The following is an 18,473-nucleotide window of genomic DNA, read 5'->3' on the forward strand; positions in this document are numbered from 1 at the left end:
TACACTCTTGTTTAGGTCCATTTGTCCCACTAGGATGTTGAGGAAAAACACTTTCTTGCAGGGAGGAAGTTTTTTTTTTTTTTTAATTACATCTGTAGTTATATAATGAAGGGAGGAAGTTTCTGATCCTGGCTGGCCCAGGCAAGTGCCTGAGGGGCATTTAAGAATCAGGATCTCTTGAGTTCCTGTTAGGGCTCAGTGGTAACAAACCCAACTAGTATCCATGAGGATACAGGTTTGATCCCTGGCCTCATTCACTGTGTTAAGAATCCAGCATTGCTGTGACCTGTGGTGTAGGTCCCAGATGCAGCTCAGGTCCCACCCAAGTGGCCATGGCTGTGGCTAGCAGCTGCAGCTCCAGGAAGTTCTATATGCTGCTGGTATGGCCCGAAAAAGGGAAAAAAAAAAAAAAATCAAATTCCCAGAACCCGGAGTTCCCTTTGTGGCTCAATGGTTAATGAACCCCGACTAGGATCCATGAGGATGTGGGTTCAATCCCTGGCCTCACCTTTAAGGCTCCAGCGTTGCCATGAGCTGCGGTTATAGGTCACAGATGACCCTAAAATCTGGCTTTGCTGTGGCTGTGGTGTAGGCCAGCAGCTGTAGCTCCAATTTGACCCCTAGCCTGGGAACCTCCATATGTATCCCACATAGCCCTATTTATTTAAAAAACAAAACATCCAGCGACATGTATCAACATACCCCAACGTGGACTTGAGGAAGGCATGCAGTAGTACACACCTTCCTACTTTTATTTCTATTATACAGACTCCCATAAAGGGCCTTGAGAACACAGATAAGAGTAAAACAAAAATTGGGAAGGGACAAGTTTTGAGTGTTCCTACTTGATCACAGGCCTGAGTTGTCTAATCTCTCTCTCTCCAAAGAACTGTGTGACTCTTACTCTCCAACCTCTAAGTCCTTGAAACAGTTTAAGAAGAGTATTTACTTGGGGCTTTGCATGCTAGGCAGTTTATGCTGATAATGTAATTTATAGCAGGGGCTTAGGTCTCTCTGACAGTTGGAGATGCAAGAGAGTAACTAAGCTCAGCCCCACAGGTGCCCCTTTTCTATGTGACATACTCCAAAAATCTAGAGCACACTAAGACGTGTGCTTAGCAATCCTTGATGTGTATTGTCACACATTTACAATGGACTACTGTTGGGGAGTTAATTAACAAAATGTGGCAAGCCAGAAAATAAGAGGAAACAGCTTTATTGTTCCGTGAACAGGAAAATAAACTGATGCACAGTACAGATAACCTACTGAAGAAGGTGTAAGGATAGAAAGTGATATCACTCCTTGTACAGCATAGAAAGTCCATCACACGCAAAAGCTCCTGATAAAGCGCTAACTTGTTTTCAAGTGAATGCCCCATCTGTTGCAGTTTATTCTAAAAGTGCCTGGTAATTGTGTAATGATTAAGAGCAGCTATTTGCCTTTATACAAAGCAATCCTAGGAGTTCCTGCCCAGGCTCAGTAGAGGAACCGGACTAGGATCCTAGAAGACACGGGTTCCATCCCTGCTCTCCCTCGGTAGGTTAAGTATCCTGTGTTGCTATGAGCTGTAGGCTAAGTCGCAGACGGGTCTTACCTGGGAGTTCTATATGCCACGCGAAAAGAATGACACACTACACGCACAGCCCCTCAAGGAATCCTAGAACTTGTCCATCTCTCTATGGCTGGAAAGAAAGGAACCTCATGCCGCAATCAGCTCAACATCTCCCTTGATGTTTTCTTATTTAAACTTTTGGTTATGAGTAAAAAAATGTTCACCTATTGAGGAATGGAGACGACCTAAACAGGCTGGAGACTGAGGCTGACCCCGCAATTTCTGGGGGAAAAATGACGGCGCCAGCGAGGACGCGCAGGTAATGACAGCTTCCTGGGTCTTAGGCACAGTCCCCGTTAACGAATTCCCAGAACGTCAATCCCCCCAACGCCAGAGGCAGCCAGGGTCCCCTGAAGCTGGAGCTGCTGCTGTGTCCTCCCCACCGGCTCCCCGACCTTGGGATCTGAACTTCAGAAAAACTGTAAAGGCGCCTCTGGGCTTACCCACCAGGCCTGACTTCCACCTCTGGTGCTGGAATACCCTCTCCCGCTTCCCGCGGCGCCCAGAAAGGCTGGCGGGCTGGTCGAGACAGGAAGCCTGCGGCGCTGACCACCTCCCCTATGAGCCTCCAGGTACAGTCTCTGGAGAGAGGACGAGGCACACTCGCCCCGCTTGACCGGGAAGGTCCCGCCAGCGCTGCCGGCTTGCTGGAACTCTTCCTCCTGCATCCCGGCCGAATCACATCCATTGCGAAGACCTCTGGAGAGAAGCGAGGATATAAAGTGGCCGCCAGACAACAGCAAAGAGGGCAGTGGTGTGGATCAGATTCTGGACCCGCGAGGGCGCACCGAAGGCTGCCTAGATGCCTGACCTCACCCAGGCCCACCTCTGAGCATGGCTCCAGGTCACACACAACCTCTCAGCCTCCAACTACAGCGCACATGTTCTGGCTCCCACTCCATAGAGGAAGTCACTAGCTAGTTGTTCCTTGCCACTGAGGTCATAAAGGCACAGTCTCCGAGCCTCTCTGCTTCCTGACCCCTGCCCGTGACAGGATTTGTGTGGCACTCCTTGGCCTACGGTGCCTCTCATTTCCCCAGGGAACTTCAGTGGCATTAGCCTCCCCTGTCCTCAGTCACCTCCATAAATTTCAATCCTCCACAAATGAGGCACATTTTTACACAACTGTAAAACTGGCAAGAGGTTTAGACTTTCAAAAGGTATACCGACATCTTGGAGTTCCCATCAGGGCTCAGCAGAAACAAATCTGACTAGTATCCATGAGGATGCTGTTTTGATCCCTGGCCTTGCTCAGTGGGTTAAGGATCCTGCGGCTGCTGTGAGCTGTGGGGTAGGTCGCAGACTCAGCCTCATATCTCCAGTTGCTGTGGCTGCAGTACAGGCTGGCAGCTGCAGCTCCAATTTGACCCCTAGCCTGGGAACTTTTTTTTTTTTTTCTGTCTTTTTAGGGCTGAACCCAGGGCATATAGAGGTTCCCAGGCTAGGGGTTGATTCAGAGTTGTAGCTGCCAGCTTACGCAGTAGCCACAGCAATGCCAGATCCAAGCCTCATCTGTGACCAACACCACAGCTCACAGCAACACCGGCTCGTTAACCCACTGATCAAGGCCAAGGATTGGACCCGCATCTTTGTGAATCCTAGTCCAATTTGATAACCATTGAGCCATGATGGGAACTCCCTAGCCTGGGAACTTCTATATGCCATGGGTGCAGCCCTAAAAAGCAGGAAAAAAAAAAATATATATATATATATATATACACACACACACACATCTCAAAGGGACAGAAAAAATTTACAATTAGAATATTGTTAAGGGAATTGCTCCAAGAGAAAGGGTTGCAGGAGACTCTCCTTTCCCTCCCCCTCCCCTTGATTGTGCAACAAGGAAAACTTTTTATTTTCTAATTCATTTATTATTTTTTGTCTTTCTAGAGCTGCATCTGTGCCATATGGAAGTTCCCAGACTAGGGGTCGAATCCAAGGTGCAGCTGCCAGCCTACACCACAGCCACAATGACTCAGGATCAGAGCTGCATCAGTGACCTACACTCTATCTTGTGGCAAGGCCTGATCCTTAACCCACTGAGCCAGGCCAGGAATCGAACTTGCCTCTCCATGAATACTAGTCAGTTTCTTAACCTATTGAGCCACACGGGAACTCCCAGAACTATTTTATTATACTTAATTTGCTTTTACCCTTACACCTTGCCCCTATATTTCCTGTAAAATGGATTTTGCTGGGATGGGGGATTCTGGTCTCGTCTAGGTGGACAGTAGTGCAGTGGTGACACTCCTGGAGATAAACAGGCTGTGAAAGATGTGTGATAATGTTAGCTGAGCAGCAGTAAGGATGGAATGGAGTTAGAAGTGTGCTTTGTTTTCCAGAAACTCACTGTTACAATGATTAAAGGTCCAAATAGTTTATGTTCCAAAAAGGTTACAGCCTATTCCAGTGAATAAGACAACACAGATCAAGCAAATAACCTAGCACCTGCCTGCTTGCAGCTTTTGGCAACTTAGAGTAACCTCTTCCATGCCAGCCCCTTCATGAATATGCATGCCCCCTGGGTTTATTTTTTTATATTTAAATAAATATAATATTATTTTAGTCACACCCACGTCATGTGGAACTTCCTGGGCCAGGAATCAAACCTGAGCCACAGCAGTGTCCAGAGTGGGTGCAATGACAAGCAGATTCCCAACTTGCTGAGCCACCAGGAACTCCAATAACTGCCTATGATTTCAGCACTTCCCATGACCCCCTCAGGCTTGATAATTTGCCAGAATGACTCTTAGAACTCACTAAAAGTGCTATACCTACGATTCCAGTTTTGTTAAATAGGGCGAGGTATGGGAGGGTCCCATGTGTGAAAGCTTCCAGGCCTCTCGCTAAGAGTCAAGGCACATCACTCTCCTGCACATCTATGTGTTCACCGACCAGGAAGCTCCATCAAGACTCAGTGCCTGGAATTTATTTTTTTTAGTTTTATTTTTTTGCTTTTTAGGGCCACACCTGTGATATATGGGAGTTCCCAGACTAGGGGGCAAATCAGAGCTACAGCCGCTGGCCAATGCCACAGCCACAGCCACATACACAACCTATACCACAGCTCATGGCAATGCTGGATGCTTAATCCACTGAGTGAGGCCAGGGATTGAACCCACATCCTCATGGATCCTATTTGGGCTTGTTAACCCCTGAGCCACAAAGAGAATTCCAGTGCCTAGAATTGAGATTGTAATCTCATTACATAGACACAACTGATTAGACCATGGCCATAGCCACAGAACTGAAGTCAATCTCTAGACCCTCTGCCCTCCCCACAGGTCTCTCAGGCTTAGTTTCAAACTTTCTTTTTTCTTTTTTATGGCTGCAAAGGCAGCATATGGAGGTTCCCAGGCTAGGGGTCAAATTGGAGCTACAGCTGCCGGCCTACACCACAGCTACAGCCAAATCATATCTGAGCTGCATCTGTGACCTACACCACAGCTCATGGGAATGCCTGAACCTTAACCCACCGTGCGAGGCCAGGGATTGAACATGCATCCTCATGGATACTGGTCGGATTCATACCCTGATTCATGAAGGGAACTCCTAGTTTCAGTCTTCTAATCATATGGTTGGTCTTTCTGGTAACCAGTCCCTATCCTGAAACTTTCTAGGGCCTTACTACTAAGTCACCTCATTAGCACAAGGAAGACTCCTATTACTCCAGGAAATTCCAGATTTTTACAGTTCTGTGCCAGAAACCTGGGATAAAGTATAGTTTTATTCATTATACCACACCTTCCAGTTTAACAAGAATTCTATATATATATATATATATATATCCCCCCCCCCCCCAGTTTTTTAGGGACAGATCCTCAACCCACTGAGTGAGACCAGGGATTGAACCCGCGACCTCATGGTTCCTAGTCGGATTCGTTAACCACTGTGCCACGACGGGAACTCCCAGATTCATTTCTGCTGCGACACGATAGGAACTCCTATGTTTTCTACTATTAAACCTTTACATTCCTGATAAAACTCACTCGATTGAAAATTTTTTTTTTTTTTTTTTTGGTCTTTTTGCTATTTCTTGGGCCGCTCCCTCGGCATATGGAGGTTCCCAGGCTAGGGGTCGCATCGGAGCTGTAGCCACCGGCCTACGCCAGAGCCACAGCAACTCAGGATCCAAGCCGCGTCTGCAACCTACACCACAGCTCACGGCAACGCCGGATCCTTAACCCACTGAGCAAGGGCAGGGACCGAACCCGCAACCTCATGGTTCCTAGTCGGATTCGTTAACCACTGCGCCACGACGGGAACTCCTCGATTGAAATTATTATCAGGAATATAAAGTAGGCTTAACAGTTCAAAATTCTCTCTACACACACATACAAATTTAATTTCCTAAAATTTTGTGAAGGACTTTCTTGCATCTATACTCAAACACTGGTTACTTTTATTACCTAATTTTTACTATTAAGGTAATACTGACTTATAAAAATTAGTTGAGAAGTGTCCTGTATGTTGTTACTTATTTTGTGGAATAGTTTGATAGACTCCTATTCATTAAATACCTGGAAGGATTCATTAGTAAAGGCGTCTTGGCCTTTGGTTTTTAGTGACAGGACTTCTTACATTTATATATAGATAACCATTAGTAGAAATCTGAAAATACTAATTATTATTTTTAAATGGTTTTTATTTTTTCCATTATAGCTGGCTTACAGTGTTCTGTCAATTTGCTACTGTACAGCAAAGTGACCCATTCACACTTACATGTATACATTCTTTTTCTCACATTATCCTCCATCAGGCTCCTTCATGAGTGACTAGATACAGTTCCCAGTGCTATAAAGCAGGATCTCATTACTTATCTGAAAATACTAATTACATGTCTTTAATGGACAAAGGGTTTTTATCTATTTCTTCTTGAAAAATCCCGGTTTGCTGGTATTTTCAAATGAATTTTTGTCCTCCACATTTTGATTTATTGGGAAAGAGTTGTTTAAAATAATCACACATTAGCCATTATGTTTCAAAGATACCTAGTGCTATACTGTCTTTTCTAGTTCGTATTTGTAGTATGTGATTTCTCTTTTTCAGATGTGGTTGGAAGCATTATTAGTTTTACTAATTTATTCCAAGTATCTCTTTTAGGGGTATTCACAGACTTTCTTGAAAAAAATTAACAAAGTCTATGAAACATTATTAATACTGGACATCAAGCAAGTTACAGTGACTTATGAGAGAGAGCAATCAAATGATGTGAGCCACATGACCATCCAAAATTACTATGAAAAGAAATCCCCAGGCCCTAACTCAAGAATGGTGATTTCAGGCAGACCCCAAAGTCAGCCTGAGTTGAGACAGAACTTAGAATCTGGGCCTCCTAAAATGGCTAGAGTCTAGTAGAGCATAACATAGGAGAGAGAAAATGTCAGAGACATATAGAAAGTCATCCTCAAGTATTCAGCTCAGTGCTAACCTATATATTAAAAAGCTGGATGAAGAAACAACAAAAGGATTAAATGAAACAATTTCCAACGCTAAAGGAAGAGAATGAAATAGTACCTGTTACAACCAGTTTAAAAGGGAATCCTCATGACGGATAAAGTAGAGAATATAAAATGATGGTGTCTCAGTAGAAGGAGGGAAATTAGCCTAAAAATGAATGCTGCAATATTTGTACATAAAAATGTTTGCAATCAAGATCCCAAAATTGTCATATGGTTACCAAAGAACTTAAACATCTAAAAGAAAAAAAAATATCAAGAATATCTATAGAGGAGTTCCCTTTGTGATTCAGCGGTTAACGAACCTGACTAGGATTCATGAAGATAAGGGTTTGATCCCTGGCCTCAATCAGTGGGTTAAGGATCTGACATTGCCATGAGCTGTAGTGTAGGTCACAGACATGGCTCAGATCCCAAGTTGCTGTGGCTGTGCTGCAGGCTGGAAGCTGCAGCTCTGATTGACCCCTATTTCTGGGAATGTCCATATGCCACAAGTGCAGCCCTAAAAAAAGAAAAAAAAGAATATCTATAGAAACACAAATAGTCTCAGTGCCCAAAAAGGCAAAATTGAGTGTTCATTCTAAATTACACAACATTAACTGTATCAGACAAGGTAGACTTTAGAGCAAAGAATATTACTATAAAGAGGATTATTGAATGGTTTTTGTTTTCTGTTTTGAGGAAATTAACGAGGGCCGTTTTTGTTCGTGTGTGTGTGTTTTTCTTTTTAGAGCAGCAGCCTCAGCATATGGAGGTTCGCAGGCTAGTGGTCGAATCAGAGCTGTAGCTGCCGGCCTGTGCCAGAACCACAGGAACGCGGGATCCGAGCCTTGTCTGCAATCTACACCACAGCTCACGGCAACGCCGGATCCTTAACCCACTGAGCAAGGCCAGGGATCGAACCTGCAACCTCACGGTTCCCAGTCAGATTCGTTAATCACTGAGCCACAATGGGAACTCCAGGAATCATTTCTTAATGATAAAGAAGTCTACTCATTAGGTGGACATAAAAGTAGAAAATGTTTATTCACCTAAAAAAAAAAAAAAGACTTCAAAACACAAAGCGAAACCTGATAGAACTAAATAGAGAAACAGGCAAATCGCTTTTATATTCAGAGATGTCAACAACCTTTTTCAAATCATTGATAACACTGTCCCCTCCATCATTAAGGATACAGAAAACTTAGACACTGTCAACCATTTTAAGCAAGGTGACATTTGTCAAACTCTCCACCATACAAGAAAATGTACATTCATTTCAAGTTAACATGATATATAAGATAACCCATATTCTGTGCAATAAAGTTAGTATCAATAAATGTAAAAAATTCAAGTCATAAAATAGATACCCTGATGGCAATGAATTAAATTAGAAATCAATTACCAAAAAATTCAAGAAATTCCAAATATCTGAAGTAACACTCTTCCAAAAAAACCATATGTCAAAAAAGAAACTAAAAGGAAAAGGTTTTAAATGTAATTAAAATGAAAATACAACACAGCAAGTTTTGTGGCAGCAACTACAGCAGTTCTTACTGGGTAACTTTTAATATTTAGCACCTATATTAGGGAAAAAAAATCCCAAAGTTTCAAGTGAAGGATCTCAGCTTCTATGTTAAAAAGCAGCAGCAGAAGAAAAAGGAAATACACTGACTACTACTACACAAAGCAATAGTAAAAGTCAAATTGGAACAGGGGAAAAAAACAGAAAAATAGAAAAATCAGTGAAATCAACTGCTTTAAGAAAATTAGTAAAGCTGATAAACTTCTGATCAAGAAAAAAAGAGAAATATAGACATTACCAGTATCAGGAATAAGAGAGGTGGGATACTACACATTCTACAGGTACTAAAATAATAAGAGAATTCCTTGAAAGATTTCACTAAACAAACTCACTCCTTGAGAAAGATACAAACCATGAAAGCCCAACAAAAGAAAAAAAAAGATAACTTGTATAAATACATGTCCACAATGGAAATTAAACTTCTAGTTAGAAACCTTCCCATAGAATAAGACTCCAGGAACAGATACTTCACTGGAGACTCACAGCAAACAATTAAGAAAGAAATAGGAGTTCCCCAGTGGCTCAGAGGGTTAAGGATCCAGCACTGTCACTGCTGTGGCTTGGATTGCTGCAGCAGTGCAGGTTTGATCCCTGGCCTGTGGCATGCCATGGGAGTGGCAAAAAAGAAAAAAGAAAAGAAAAACAACTATGGTTGTGGTCACCAGTATCCAAGAAACCCTCCCACAAATCCCTACCTCTTTGTCTTCTCACCACTTTGGAGCTCCCTTCCAGCTTGTACCAGGACTAGTCTGGGTTACACATAGGCTAAGTCAGAAACGATGGCACATCACTTCCCAGTTAAGGTTGTAACAGATACTGTAGCTTCATTCTTGTGAGTTCTCTCCTAGGTCAGTTGCTTTAAACAATTTCTCCAAAATGGAATAGTTTAAGCAGAAGTATGGATGAAAAACAATGAACTACTGATACACAGAACATTGATAAATCACAAAATAATTATGCAGAGTTAAAAAAGCCAGGTACGGGAGTTCCCATCATGGCTCAGTGGTAACGAACCCAACTAGTATCCATGAGGAAGTGGGTTCGATCCCTGGCCTCGCTTAGGGGGTTAAGGATCCAGCATTGCTGTGAGCTGTGGTGTAGGTCACAGATGCAGCTCGGATCCCAAGTTGCTGTGGCTGTGGTGTAGGCTGGCAGCTGCAGCTCCAATTAGACCCCTAGCCTGGGAACTTCCATATGCTGTGGATGCAGCCCTAAAAAGACAAGAAAAAAAAAAAAAAGTCAGATACATAACTAGTACATATGCTTTTAGCCACGCCCACAGCATGTGGAAGTTCCTGGGCCAAAAAGTGAACCTACATCACAGCAGTAACCACAGCCACAGCAGTGACAATGCCAGAGCCTTAACTCCCGCCCAACAGTTCAGCCACCAGGGAACTCCTAGTACATTTCAAATTATTCCATGAGTTCAATTGTGGCATAACAGGTTAAGGATCCAGTGTTGTCAGTGCAGGGTCTTGGTCATTGCTTTGGCATGGGTTCCATAACTGGCCCAGGAACTTTCACACGCTGCGGAGAGCCAAAAAAAAATTATTCCACACACACGTACATAAAATTCTAGGAAATGCAAACAATTCTATAGTGACAGAAAGCAAGATGAGTACTTGCCTGGGAATGGGTGAGGGGGGAGATATTTTAAAAGGAATCAAGATACTTGGTTTCAAAGGTGCAAACATGTACCAAAACTTATCAAATTATATACTATAAATATGTGCAACTAACTGCAGAAAATGTTTAGATTTCTCAGTGATCATAGCCATAAAATTATAAGAAACAAACGGGGATTTCTGTAAAGCCCCATACCAAAGCCAGAGTGATAGAAACATCTGTGGACACACTTTTTAAGAGTTACTTTCCCTACAGGTGACTACAATCTCCCGACCTCTTATTAATCAGCATCTCTGTATCAATTATGATTCCTTCCAGGGCTTTTTAGGAGACAATGACATCTGCCTACCAAATAAGAGATTTAAGGAATGTTGCTATGTCCCAGGGAATCAAGTTCCCCTCAAGATGGCTGGGAAATATGAAGCATCCCCCAGGAACAAGGAACTCCATTCATGCTGCTCCCGGACACACCAGAGGTTGTCACAACACTGGCCACATGGCAAGCCCACAAAGACTGGTATTCTCAGCTGGGAGGCTTCAAGCAGCAAGGCAAATTAGGCTGAAACTAGAATGAAAGCTGGTCTTTCTTTGCCCTTCTGCTACTACCACTGAGACACACCAGTTGGAGCTCTCACAGAAGCTGTGCATCCCTTCAGGCAGGCAGAGCCCAACTCTGTCCTCAACTCAATCCGCAAAGTGAACAGAATCCCCAGGACAAACGGTAGCTTAAAAGCTAAAGAATTTGTGGGGAGTTCCTGTTGTGGCTCAGTGGTTAATGAACCTGACTAGGAACCAAGAGGTTGCGGGTTCGATCCCTGGTCTTGCTCAGTGGGTTAAGGATCCGGCGTTGCTCTGAACTGTGGCGTAGGTCGCAGACACGGCTTGGATCCCGCGTTGCTGTGGCTCTGGCATAGGCTGGTGGCTACAGCTTCGATTAGACCCCTAGCCTGGGAACCTCCATATGCCACAGGAATCAGCCCTAGAAAAGGCAAAAAGACAAAACAAAACAAAACAAAAAACCTAAGGAATTTGTTGCATGGAGTTCCCGCCACGGCTCAGCAGTTAATGAACATAACTAGCATCCATGAGGATGCAGGTTGGATCCCTAGCCTCAGTGTGTTAAGGATCCGGCATTGCTGCAAGCTACGATATATGTTGCAGACGCAGCTCAGATCCAGCATTGCTGTGGCTGTGGTGTAGGCTGGCAGCTGCAGGTCCGATTTGACCCCTAGCCTGGGAAACTCCATATGCTGCAGGCTCAGCCCTAAAAAGCAAAGAAAAAACAAACAAACAAAACCCACCAAAAACCTAAAAGCATTTGTTGCAAAACCAGAACAATGTGAGGCAGGCAATTCCCAAGGTAAGTGACTTGGAGGCTGAACAAATCCAGCATGCGACTCACACACAACTTGGGGCCCTGCTGTTGCACTGGGGGATGGCTTCTTTCAGACACGCTGGCAGTGATACACTTCTGGCTAGTGTGCAGGGACCTTTCACAGAGGACCATGGCATGTTACTAAGTGCAACATGGCTCCAGAAAGCTTCCCATTTATCTGGCACACAGAAAAATCTCCTCAGAGTGGGAGTTCAAATGCATCATGCTCATCTTCCAGCGGATGGCTCGTCACAAAGGCTCTCTGGAGCTTCTCTCTGGTGTCATCCAGTATTTTGAACAAGATGCCATATTCCCTGCTATTCTAAGGCCTTTCTCCGGCATGAATTTTCCAGTGTCTGATGAGGGAAGCCCTCTGCCTGAAGGCCTTCCCACACTCACTACACTTAAATGGCCTTTCACCAGTGTGGATTCTGTGGTGCTGAATAAGCACATGTTTGTGACTAAAGGCTTTTCCACACTCACTGCACACATATGGCTTTTCACCATTGTGAACTCTCTGGTGTGCAATAAGATCAGAACTTTGGCTGAAGAACTTCCCACATGCAATGCACTCATAAGGCCTTGCCCCAGTATGAACACTCCAGTGTTTAATGAGTCTGTATTTGTGACCAAAGTATTTCCCACATTCGCTGCACTCATAAGGTCTCTCTCCAGTATGGATACTCTCATGTTGAACAAGCGTGGATTTGTGGCTGTAGGCTTTCCCACATTGACTGCACTTGTAAGGCCTTGCTCCCGTATGGACTCTCTGGTGTACAATAAGGTTAGAGCTGTGATTAAAAACTTTCCCGCATATGCCACACTCGTAAGGCATTTCTCCAGTGTGGATTCTCTGGTGCTGTGCAAGTATGGGTTTGCGGCTGAAGGTTTTCCCGCATTCAGTGCATTCATAAGGCCTTTCTCCAGTGTGGACTCTCTGGTGCTGAACAAGTGAGTCTTTGCGGCTGAAGGCTTTCCCACACTCACTGCACTCATAATGCCTTTGTCCACTGAGCAAGGACTCTACAGTCTTGCTGTTCCTTTGTGGCTTCCATTTACTAAGAGAAGCATGATGCTGGAACATACTTGAGCTAGCTGGGAAGTCCTTACAAACCTCCCCTGTGCCAAAGGGCATCTTCAATGACTGGACAGGGCAGCTTTTCATGAGCAAGACCCTGCCCTCGTCCCTTGTGCAGGGTTTCTCTCCACTATGCTGTTTTTGGGGGTGAAGGTTTGAATGGAACCAGAGTTGTTTCCCACATGCCACACACATGTATGGTTTTTGCCCAGGGTGTGTGTCCTGGTGCTCAGCCAAATGCAAAATGTCTTTCAAGATGGGGCCACATGTGTCACAGGGGTGGGCCTTCTGGGAAGACAGAACCATCTTAGGAATCATGACCTGTGACACTCCTTTCACAGAAACACTCTGCTCAAAAGGTATCACCTCCTCCTCCGTTCCATGCCAAGAACCTGAAAGCAGACAAATGCTGTTGAAGGACATGTTGACACTGGTGGGAAAGGGCAGTCTCATTATAAATGTGTGTTTAATGGAACTAAGAGCAAGGTCTGCTGTTGGGACAAGAGGCCTGAACTCAAGCTGAGTGATGGGCTGTTATGCAGTGGTTGGCATCGAAAGGTCAAAGAATGGGTGCAATGTGATCAGTGGAATCTGGAGTGCTGAGATGCAGGTTCCATCCCCAGCTCAGCACCATGAGTTAAGGATCCAGTTGCTGCAGCTGCAGTGTGGGTCGCAAGTATGGCTCTGATCTGGTCCCTGTGGGGGGACTCCATATACTGGGGTGGCCAAAAAATAAATAATGGAAGTGGTCTTGATGAGGAGAGGATACAAATGTGTGGGACAGCCCAGGAAGAGCCAGGGACTGCAATGAAGTCGTCCACAGATGAATTTCAGCAAGGCCTTGGCACTGGGGACAGGTGAGAGCTGTGTAGAAGTGTGGGTCCCCTGAATGGCTAAAACTGAACAGAACAGCTGGTACTTAAGCATTATTCGAGGTATGTGCACATCTCTTGACACATTAAGCACAAGCCAATGTTGGAAAGCAATGCAGAGGAACAGCTAAGATGTGCAGGCAAAGGTAGGGAACAGCCAAAGGCCAAGGATCAAAGCATAAAAAACAAATGTGTGGGAGTTCCCTGGTGGCACAGCAGGTTAAGGATTTGGCATTGTCACTGCTGTGGCTCAGGTTCAATCTTTGGCCTCGGAACTTCCACAGGCAAAGACAGGAAAAAAAAAAAAAAAAAGACAAGTGTGTAAATGGGAAAGTAAATAAAGTGTGGCCAGGGGCCTTGGCACTTAAACAACTGTGGGCACAGAGAGGGTGGGGAACAGTGAGAACCCAGCCCGACATCACACCTTCCCCAGCTCCCAGTCACCAGGGTCACACCCTCCCTGAGCCTCTCTGGTCATGGCTGGAGTCATGTCTACCCAGTCAGATACCCAGGGCTCACTGCCCAGCTCCAGTGGGGCAAGCCCATGGGACGTGGAAGATGCATATCCTAAGGAAAAGATAGGACAGATAAATAAAAGGCCAGCACTGGTCTAGGTGAACCACCCCTCTGTAAAGAAAACTAAAGATTGTAAAACTAACTCTGAAATAGTGTCTTGCAGGAATAGCCTAGTGGTCCCAACAAGTAGTGACCACACTGGACCCTGAAATTCCTGACAGACGCAGGCTCTTAGAAGCGTCGGGTAGAGGCAGAACCTGGGACATGGGTGCTGTGGCTCTGGACAGAGGCACCCCGTCAGGGAGAGGACAGGCTGGATATGATCCGCTGGGTGACTACAGGATGCCTCACTCCTGCATCCACCCACGCAGGCCTCCACAGCAGCAGATGTTAGGAATGCTCAGAAGCCGGAGGTGGTGGTGCACAAAAGCTCACACCTGGCATCCACAGCAGCTACTCCAGGAACTGGGGAGGGAGATAATGCCTATGACTCTGATCCAGGAAGGGTCTAGCTGTGCCTGGGAATCAGGCAAGGGGAAAGCTCAGTCCAGGAAACTGGGAGGGATGTGAGGGCCTTACCCAGTGAGGCCATAAGTGCAAAGTTCTCCAGCATCACCTCGCGGTACAGGAGCCTCTGAGCCTCATCAAGGAGCCTCCACTCCTCCTGGGAGAAGTACACGAACACGTCCTCAAGGTTCACTTTCCCCTGCCACAATGGGGAGAGCCAGGTCTGTGAGCAGCCAGTCTCCCAAGGACCCCCATCCTGCCCCCTGAGAGCTCCCTTCAATATGGCCTCTGACCTAACTCCTCAACTCAGAGGGAACACCAGGGCTGGGTGTACAGCGTCTGCTCTCTCAAGGTTCCTCTGACCACAGCAACAACAGGCAGGTAGGCAGAAAGGTATCATTTAAGCTCTGGGGCTGGCAAGCAGGGTGACACCCCCATCCACCACCTCCCAGCCAGTTCTCCTGGAGGGGCTAAGACGATGCTTACCAGACAACAAAGTTGGGCTCGTCTTTCTCCCTAAAACCCCTAATTCCGGGGCCTAAGGGCCATTAGTTCATACTCCTTCTCCACATGCACCCACTCTCGTGGATTGCTCTCTCCCTCACAACTCCCACCCCTGACCCAGCTGTTGGCCTCCACCATCACGTTCCTGGCTATTAACTGCACTGCCATCGTGATGTGTAGATTCTCCACTGTAAAACTATGTACATATGATCTTCTACTTTTTGGATGCCTCCATCCTGAACCATCTATAGAACTTCAACCCTGTGTCCAGCAGCTCACTTGACACCTCCACTCAGTGTCCACTGAAACATCTCAGACTCTTCACATGGCCAAAAATGAACTCCTGACATCCTTTCAGAGTCAGCCAGTGGAGTTTCTACCCTTCTAGCTGATAAAGCCTAAATCTTTGGGGCTATCTCTTTATCTCTCTCACATCAGAAAATCTGACCCAGGGAGTTCCCTGGTGGCCTAGTGGGTTAAGGATCTGGCGATGTCACTATGGTGGCTCAGGAACTTCCACATGCTGCGGGTAAGGAACAAAAAAGAAAGAAAACCTGGGAGTTCCCGTTGTGGCTCAGTGGTTAACAAATCCGACTAGGAACCATGAGGTTGCGGGTTTGATCCCTGGCCTTGTTTAGTGGGTTAAGGATCCAGTGTTGCCGTGAGCTGTGGTGTAGGTCAAAGACGCGGCTCGGATCCTGTGTTTGCTGTGGCTCTGGCGGTAGGCCAGTGGCTACAGCTCCAATTCGACCCCTAGCCTGGGAACCTCCATATGCCACAGAAGCGGCCTAAGAAAATGGCAAAAAGACAAAAAAAAAAAAAAAAAGAAAGAAAAGAGAAAAAAGAAAGAAAACCTGACTAAATCACTTCTCCCACCTACATCCCTCTGGCCCATCCATTATTACCAGCAGGATGATATACAGCAGGATCTCATTGCTTATCCATTCCAAAGGCAATAGTTTGCATCTATGAACCCCAAATTCCCAGTCCATCCCTTTCCCTCCCCCTCTCTGAACCCCATCCCATCTCTCTGTCATTATCCTATTCCCCTCAACCCTTATCTCACACACAACCTGTTCTCCACTTGGCATCCAGTGGGAGGTTGTTAAAACCTGGATCAGATCACCCTCCTCTGTTCCACACCCACCATGGCTACACCACCCTCAGAACAGAGGCCTAGCTTGTGTGCTGGCCATTTCAGGCGTGACTCCTGCACACCTGCTCCCAAATGCTACCACATGTGGTGGAGACCTGTAGTTTCTGGAAAACTCTCATCTCAATCCCACCTTCAAGTATTTGCACATGCTAGTTCCTGTGCCTGGAACAACCTTCCACTCCCTATTCCAATGGCTACCAGAAATGGGAACCCTTCCACACAGCCCCTGGTCTGTACTCAGAACCCTTGCCTTTGGGTTTCTCCAGGGTCCTGAGACTCAAGAGCTTCGAGACTACAAGTAAAGTGTCTTATGGAGTTCCCTGTGGCACAGCAGGTTAAAGAACCAGTGTTGTCATTACAGAGGCCTGGGTTGCTGCTGTGGCATGGGTTCGATCCCTGGCCCAGGAATTTCCACATGCTGGGGATGCAGCCAAAAAATAAACAGGAGTTCCCATTGTGCCACAGCGGGTTAAGAACCTGACTAGTATTTAGGAGAATGTGGGCTTGATCCCTGGCCTCATTCAGTGGGTTAAGGAGCTGGTACTGCCCATATGATATCTCTTACATCTGGAATCTAATATATGGCACAAGTGAACCTTTCCACAGAAATGAAAAGCATGGACATGGAGAACAGACTTGTAGTTGCCAAGGGGGAGGGATGGAATGGGAATTTGGGGTTCATAGATGCAAACTATTGCCTTTGGAATGGATAAGCAATGAGATCCTGCTGTATATCATCCTGCTGGGAACTATAGCTAGCCACTTATGATGAAGCATGATAATATGAGAAAAAAGAATGTATACGTGCATGTATAACTGGGTAACCTTGCTGTGTAGTAGAAAACTGGCAGAACAGTATAAACCAGCTATAATGGAAAAAATAAAAATAATTATTTAAAAAAAAAAAAAAGATCTGGTATTGCTGTGAGCAGTGGTGTAGGTTACAGACATAGCTCAGATCCTGCATGGCTGTGGCTGTGGCTGTGGTGTAGGCTGTGGTGGAGGCTGGCAATTGCATCTCCAATTTGACCTCCAGCCTGGGAACTCCCATATGCTGCAGATGTGCCCCTCAAAATAAAAAATAAATAAATATATAAAGTGTCTTATGACACCAAAACTCTGGAGCCCTCGTGAGTCAAGGTGGGGCTGGAATTGATGAAGGCCTGGATATCCACCCCTCCCCTGTATAGGGCCAGTAATTACTTATGCGACCATGGGAACCTGTGGGAAGAGAGAGACTATGAAAAACAACCACGAAAGAGCCCCAAGGGCTCAGGCCTATCCACTACTCCTGCCCTACCACAAAGCCCTGGGGCTATCGCCCTTCTGTGGCTCTGTCATCAAGGCCCCCTGTTATCGGTGTTGCCTTGGACCAAGTCTTAGCCTTTCTGGGCCCCACCTCCCTCATCCTTACCCCCAAGTCTGTTCACACCTGGCCAGTCTACGAAATACTTTTGAAACCATAAGGTCGCGTCTCTCCTCTGTTCAGAACCTTCTATGCCTCCTATCACCCTCAGAATGAAGGCACAGCTACTCAGGCTCTCTGATCTTTTCAGACACCAAAGGTAACGGGTTTCCCAAACGCTGTGTCACACCTCCAAGCCGTTCTGCGAGCTGACCCCTCCGCCGGCAGGGTCCTTTCTCATTCTCCTATACTGGTTGTCAGATCTAGGACCCAACTGAAAGAACCCCTATCGTCTGAACACATTCACCTGAGCTGCAGGGACCTGAGTGTCCCTCATTCGAGGCTTCAGGATTCAGAGATGGAGGGAGGGAAAGGACCCAGGGGTGCAGCACCCACCTGCACTGGGTCCGTCAGCACGGCCGCCGCCATCCGCGCCCGTGGTCCGGGGAAAGTGAGGGGAAGAGGAGTAGCTGGAAAGCGTTAACGAGTGCAAGGTCCCGGGCTCCGGCGGCTGGGTCACCCGGGCGATGCCACTACGAACCTCAGGTTCGCTTGTTTAGGGCAGAAATCGCCTCTCTCGCGTTTTCCCTGTTGTGTCCCCTCGGGTGTGACGCTGCGGTCTGGAGACGGATTTGGTGGATTAATCCGAAAGCAGGAAAAAATGTCCGCCCAAAAAAGGAAAAAGGAAGTCCCGCCCCCTCGTCCTCCTTATGAATGGAAACGCCCCTTTCCTTGGCCTTCATTGGACCGGTGCCCCCCGATGCTCTTGGGTAATGTAGTTCCCACAGCGACACC

The 18,473-nt window shown here is 46.1% G+C and overlaps 1 protein-coding gene across 8 annotated transcripts; it reads right to left on the reverse strand.

Annotated features, from left to right (window-relative positions):
* Positions 1-8,076: 8,076 nt before the first annotated feature.
* Positions 8,077-18,349, reverse strand: ZNF772 (zinc finger protein 772). 8 transcript variants are annotated; one of them, XR_014806871.1, is made up of 4 exons: positions 18,075-18,349; positions 14,686-14,812; positions 11,668-13,110; positions 8,077-10,166 (listed from the first exon to the last, which is right to left on the reverse strand). XR_014806871.1 is itself a non-coding variant. In XM_021097337.2 (4 exons), exons 1-4 carry the CDS (start codon positions 18,105-18,107, stop codon positions 11,963-11,965), a joined length of 1,431 nt encoding a protein of 476 aa, XP_020952996.1. In that variant the 5' UTR covers positions 18,108-18,329; the 3' UTR covers positions 8,077-11,962. The 8 variants fall into 8 exon arrangements, 3 of the variants coding, with proteins under 3 accessions (XP_020952996.1, XP_020952995.1, XP_084818535.1); XR_014806870.1 differs by having other exon boundaries at positions 8,077-9,819; positions 11,499-13,110; XR_014806867.1 differs by having other exon boundaries at positions 8,077-11,212; positions 11,499-13,110.
* Positions 18,350-18,473: the final 124 nt, after the last annotated feature.

Source organism: Sus scrofa, chromosome 6 (genome assembly GCF_054392235.1).
Source record: "Sus scrofa isolate SSC_HxYL_T2T_F1_AM1 chromosome 6, Sscrofa_HxYL_maternal_Yorkshire_Landrace_v2.0, whole genome shotgun sequence".
Lineage (NCBI taxonomy): Eukaryota > Metazoa > Chordata > Mammalia > Artiodactyla > Suidae > Sus > Sus scrofa.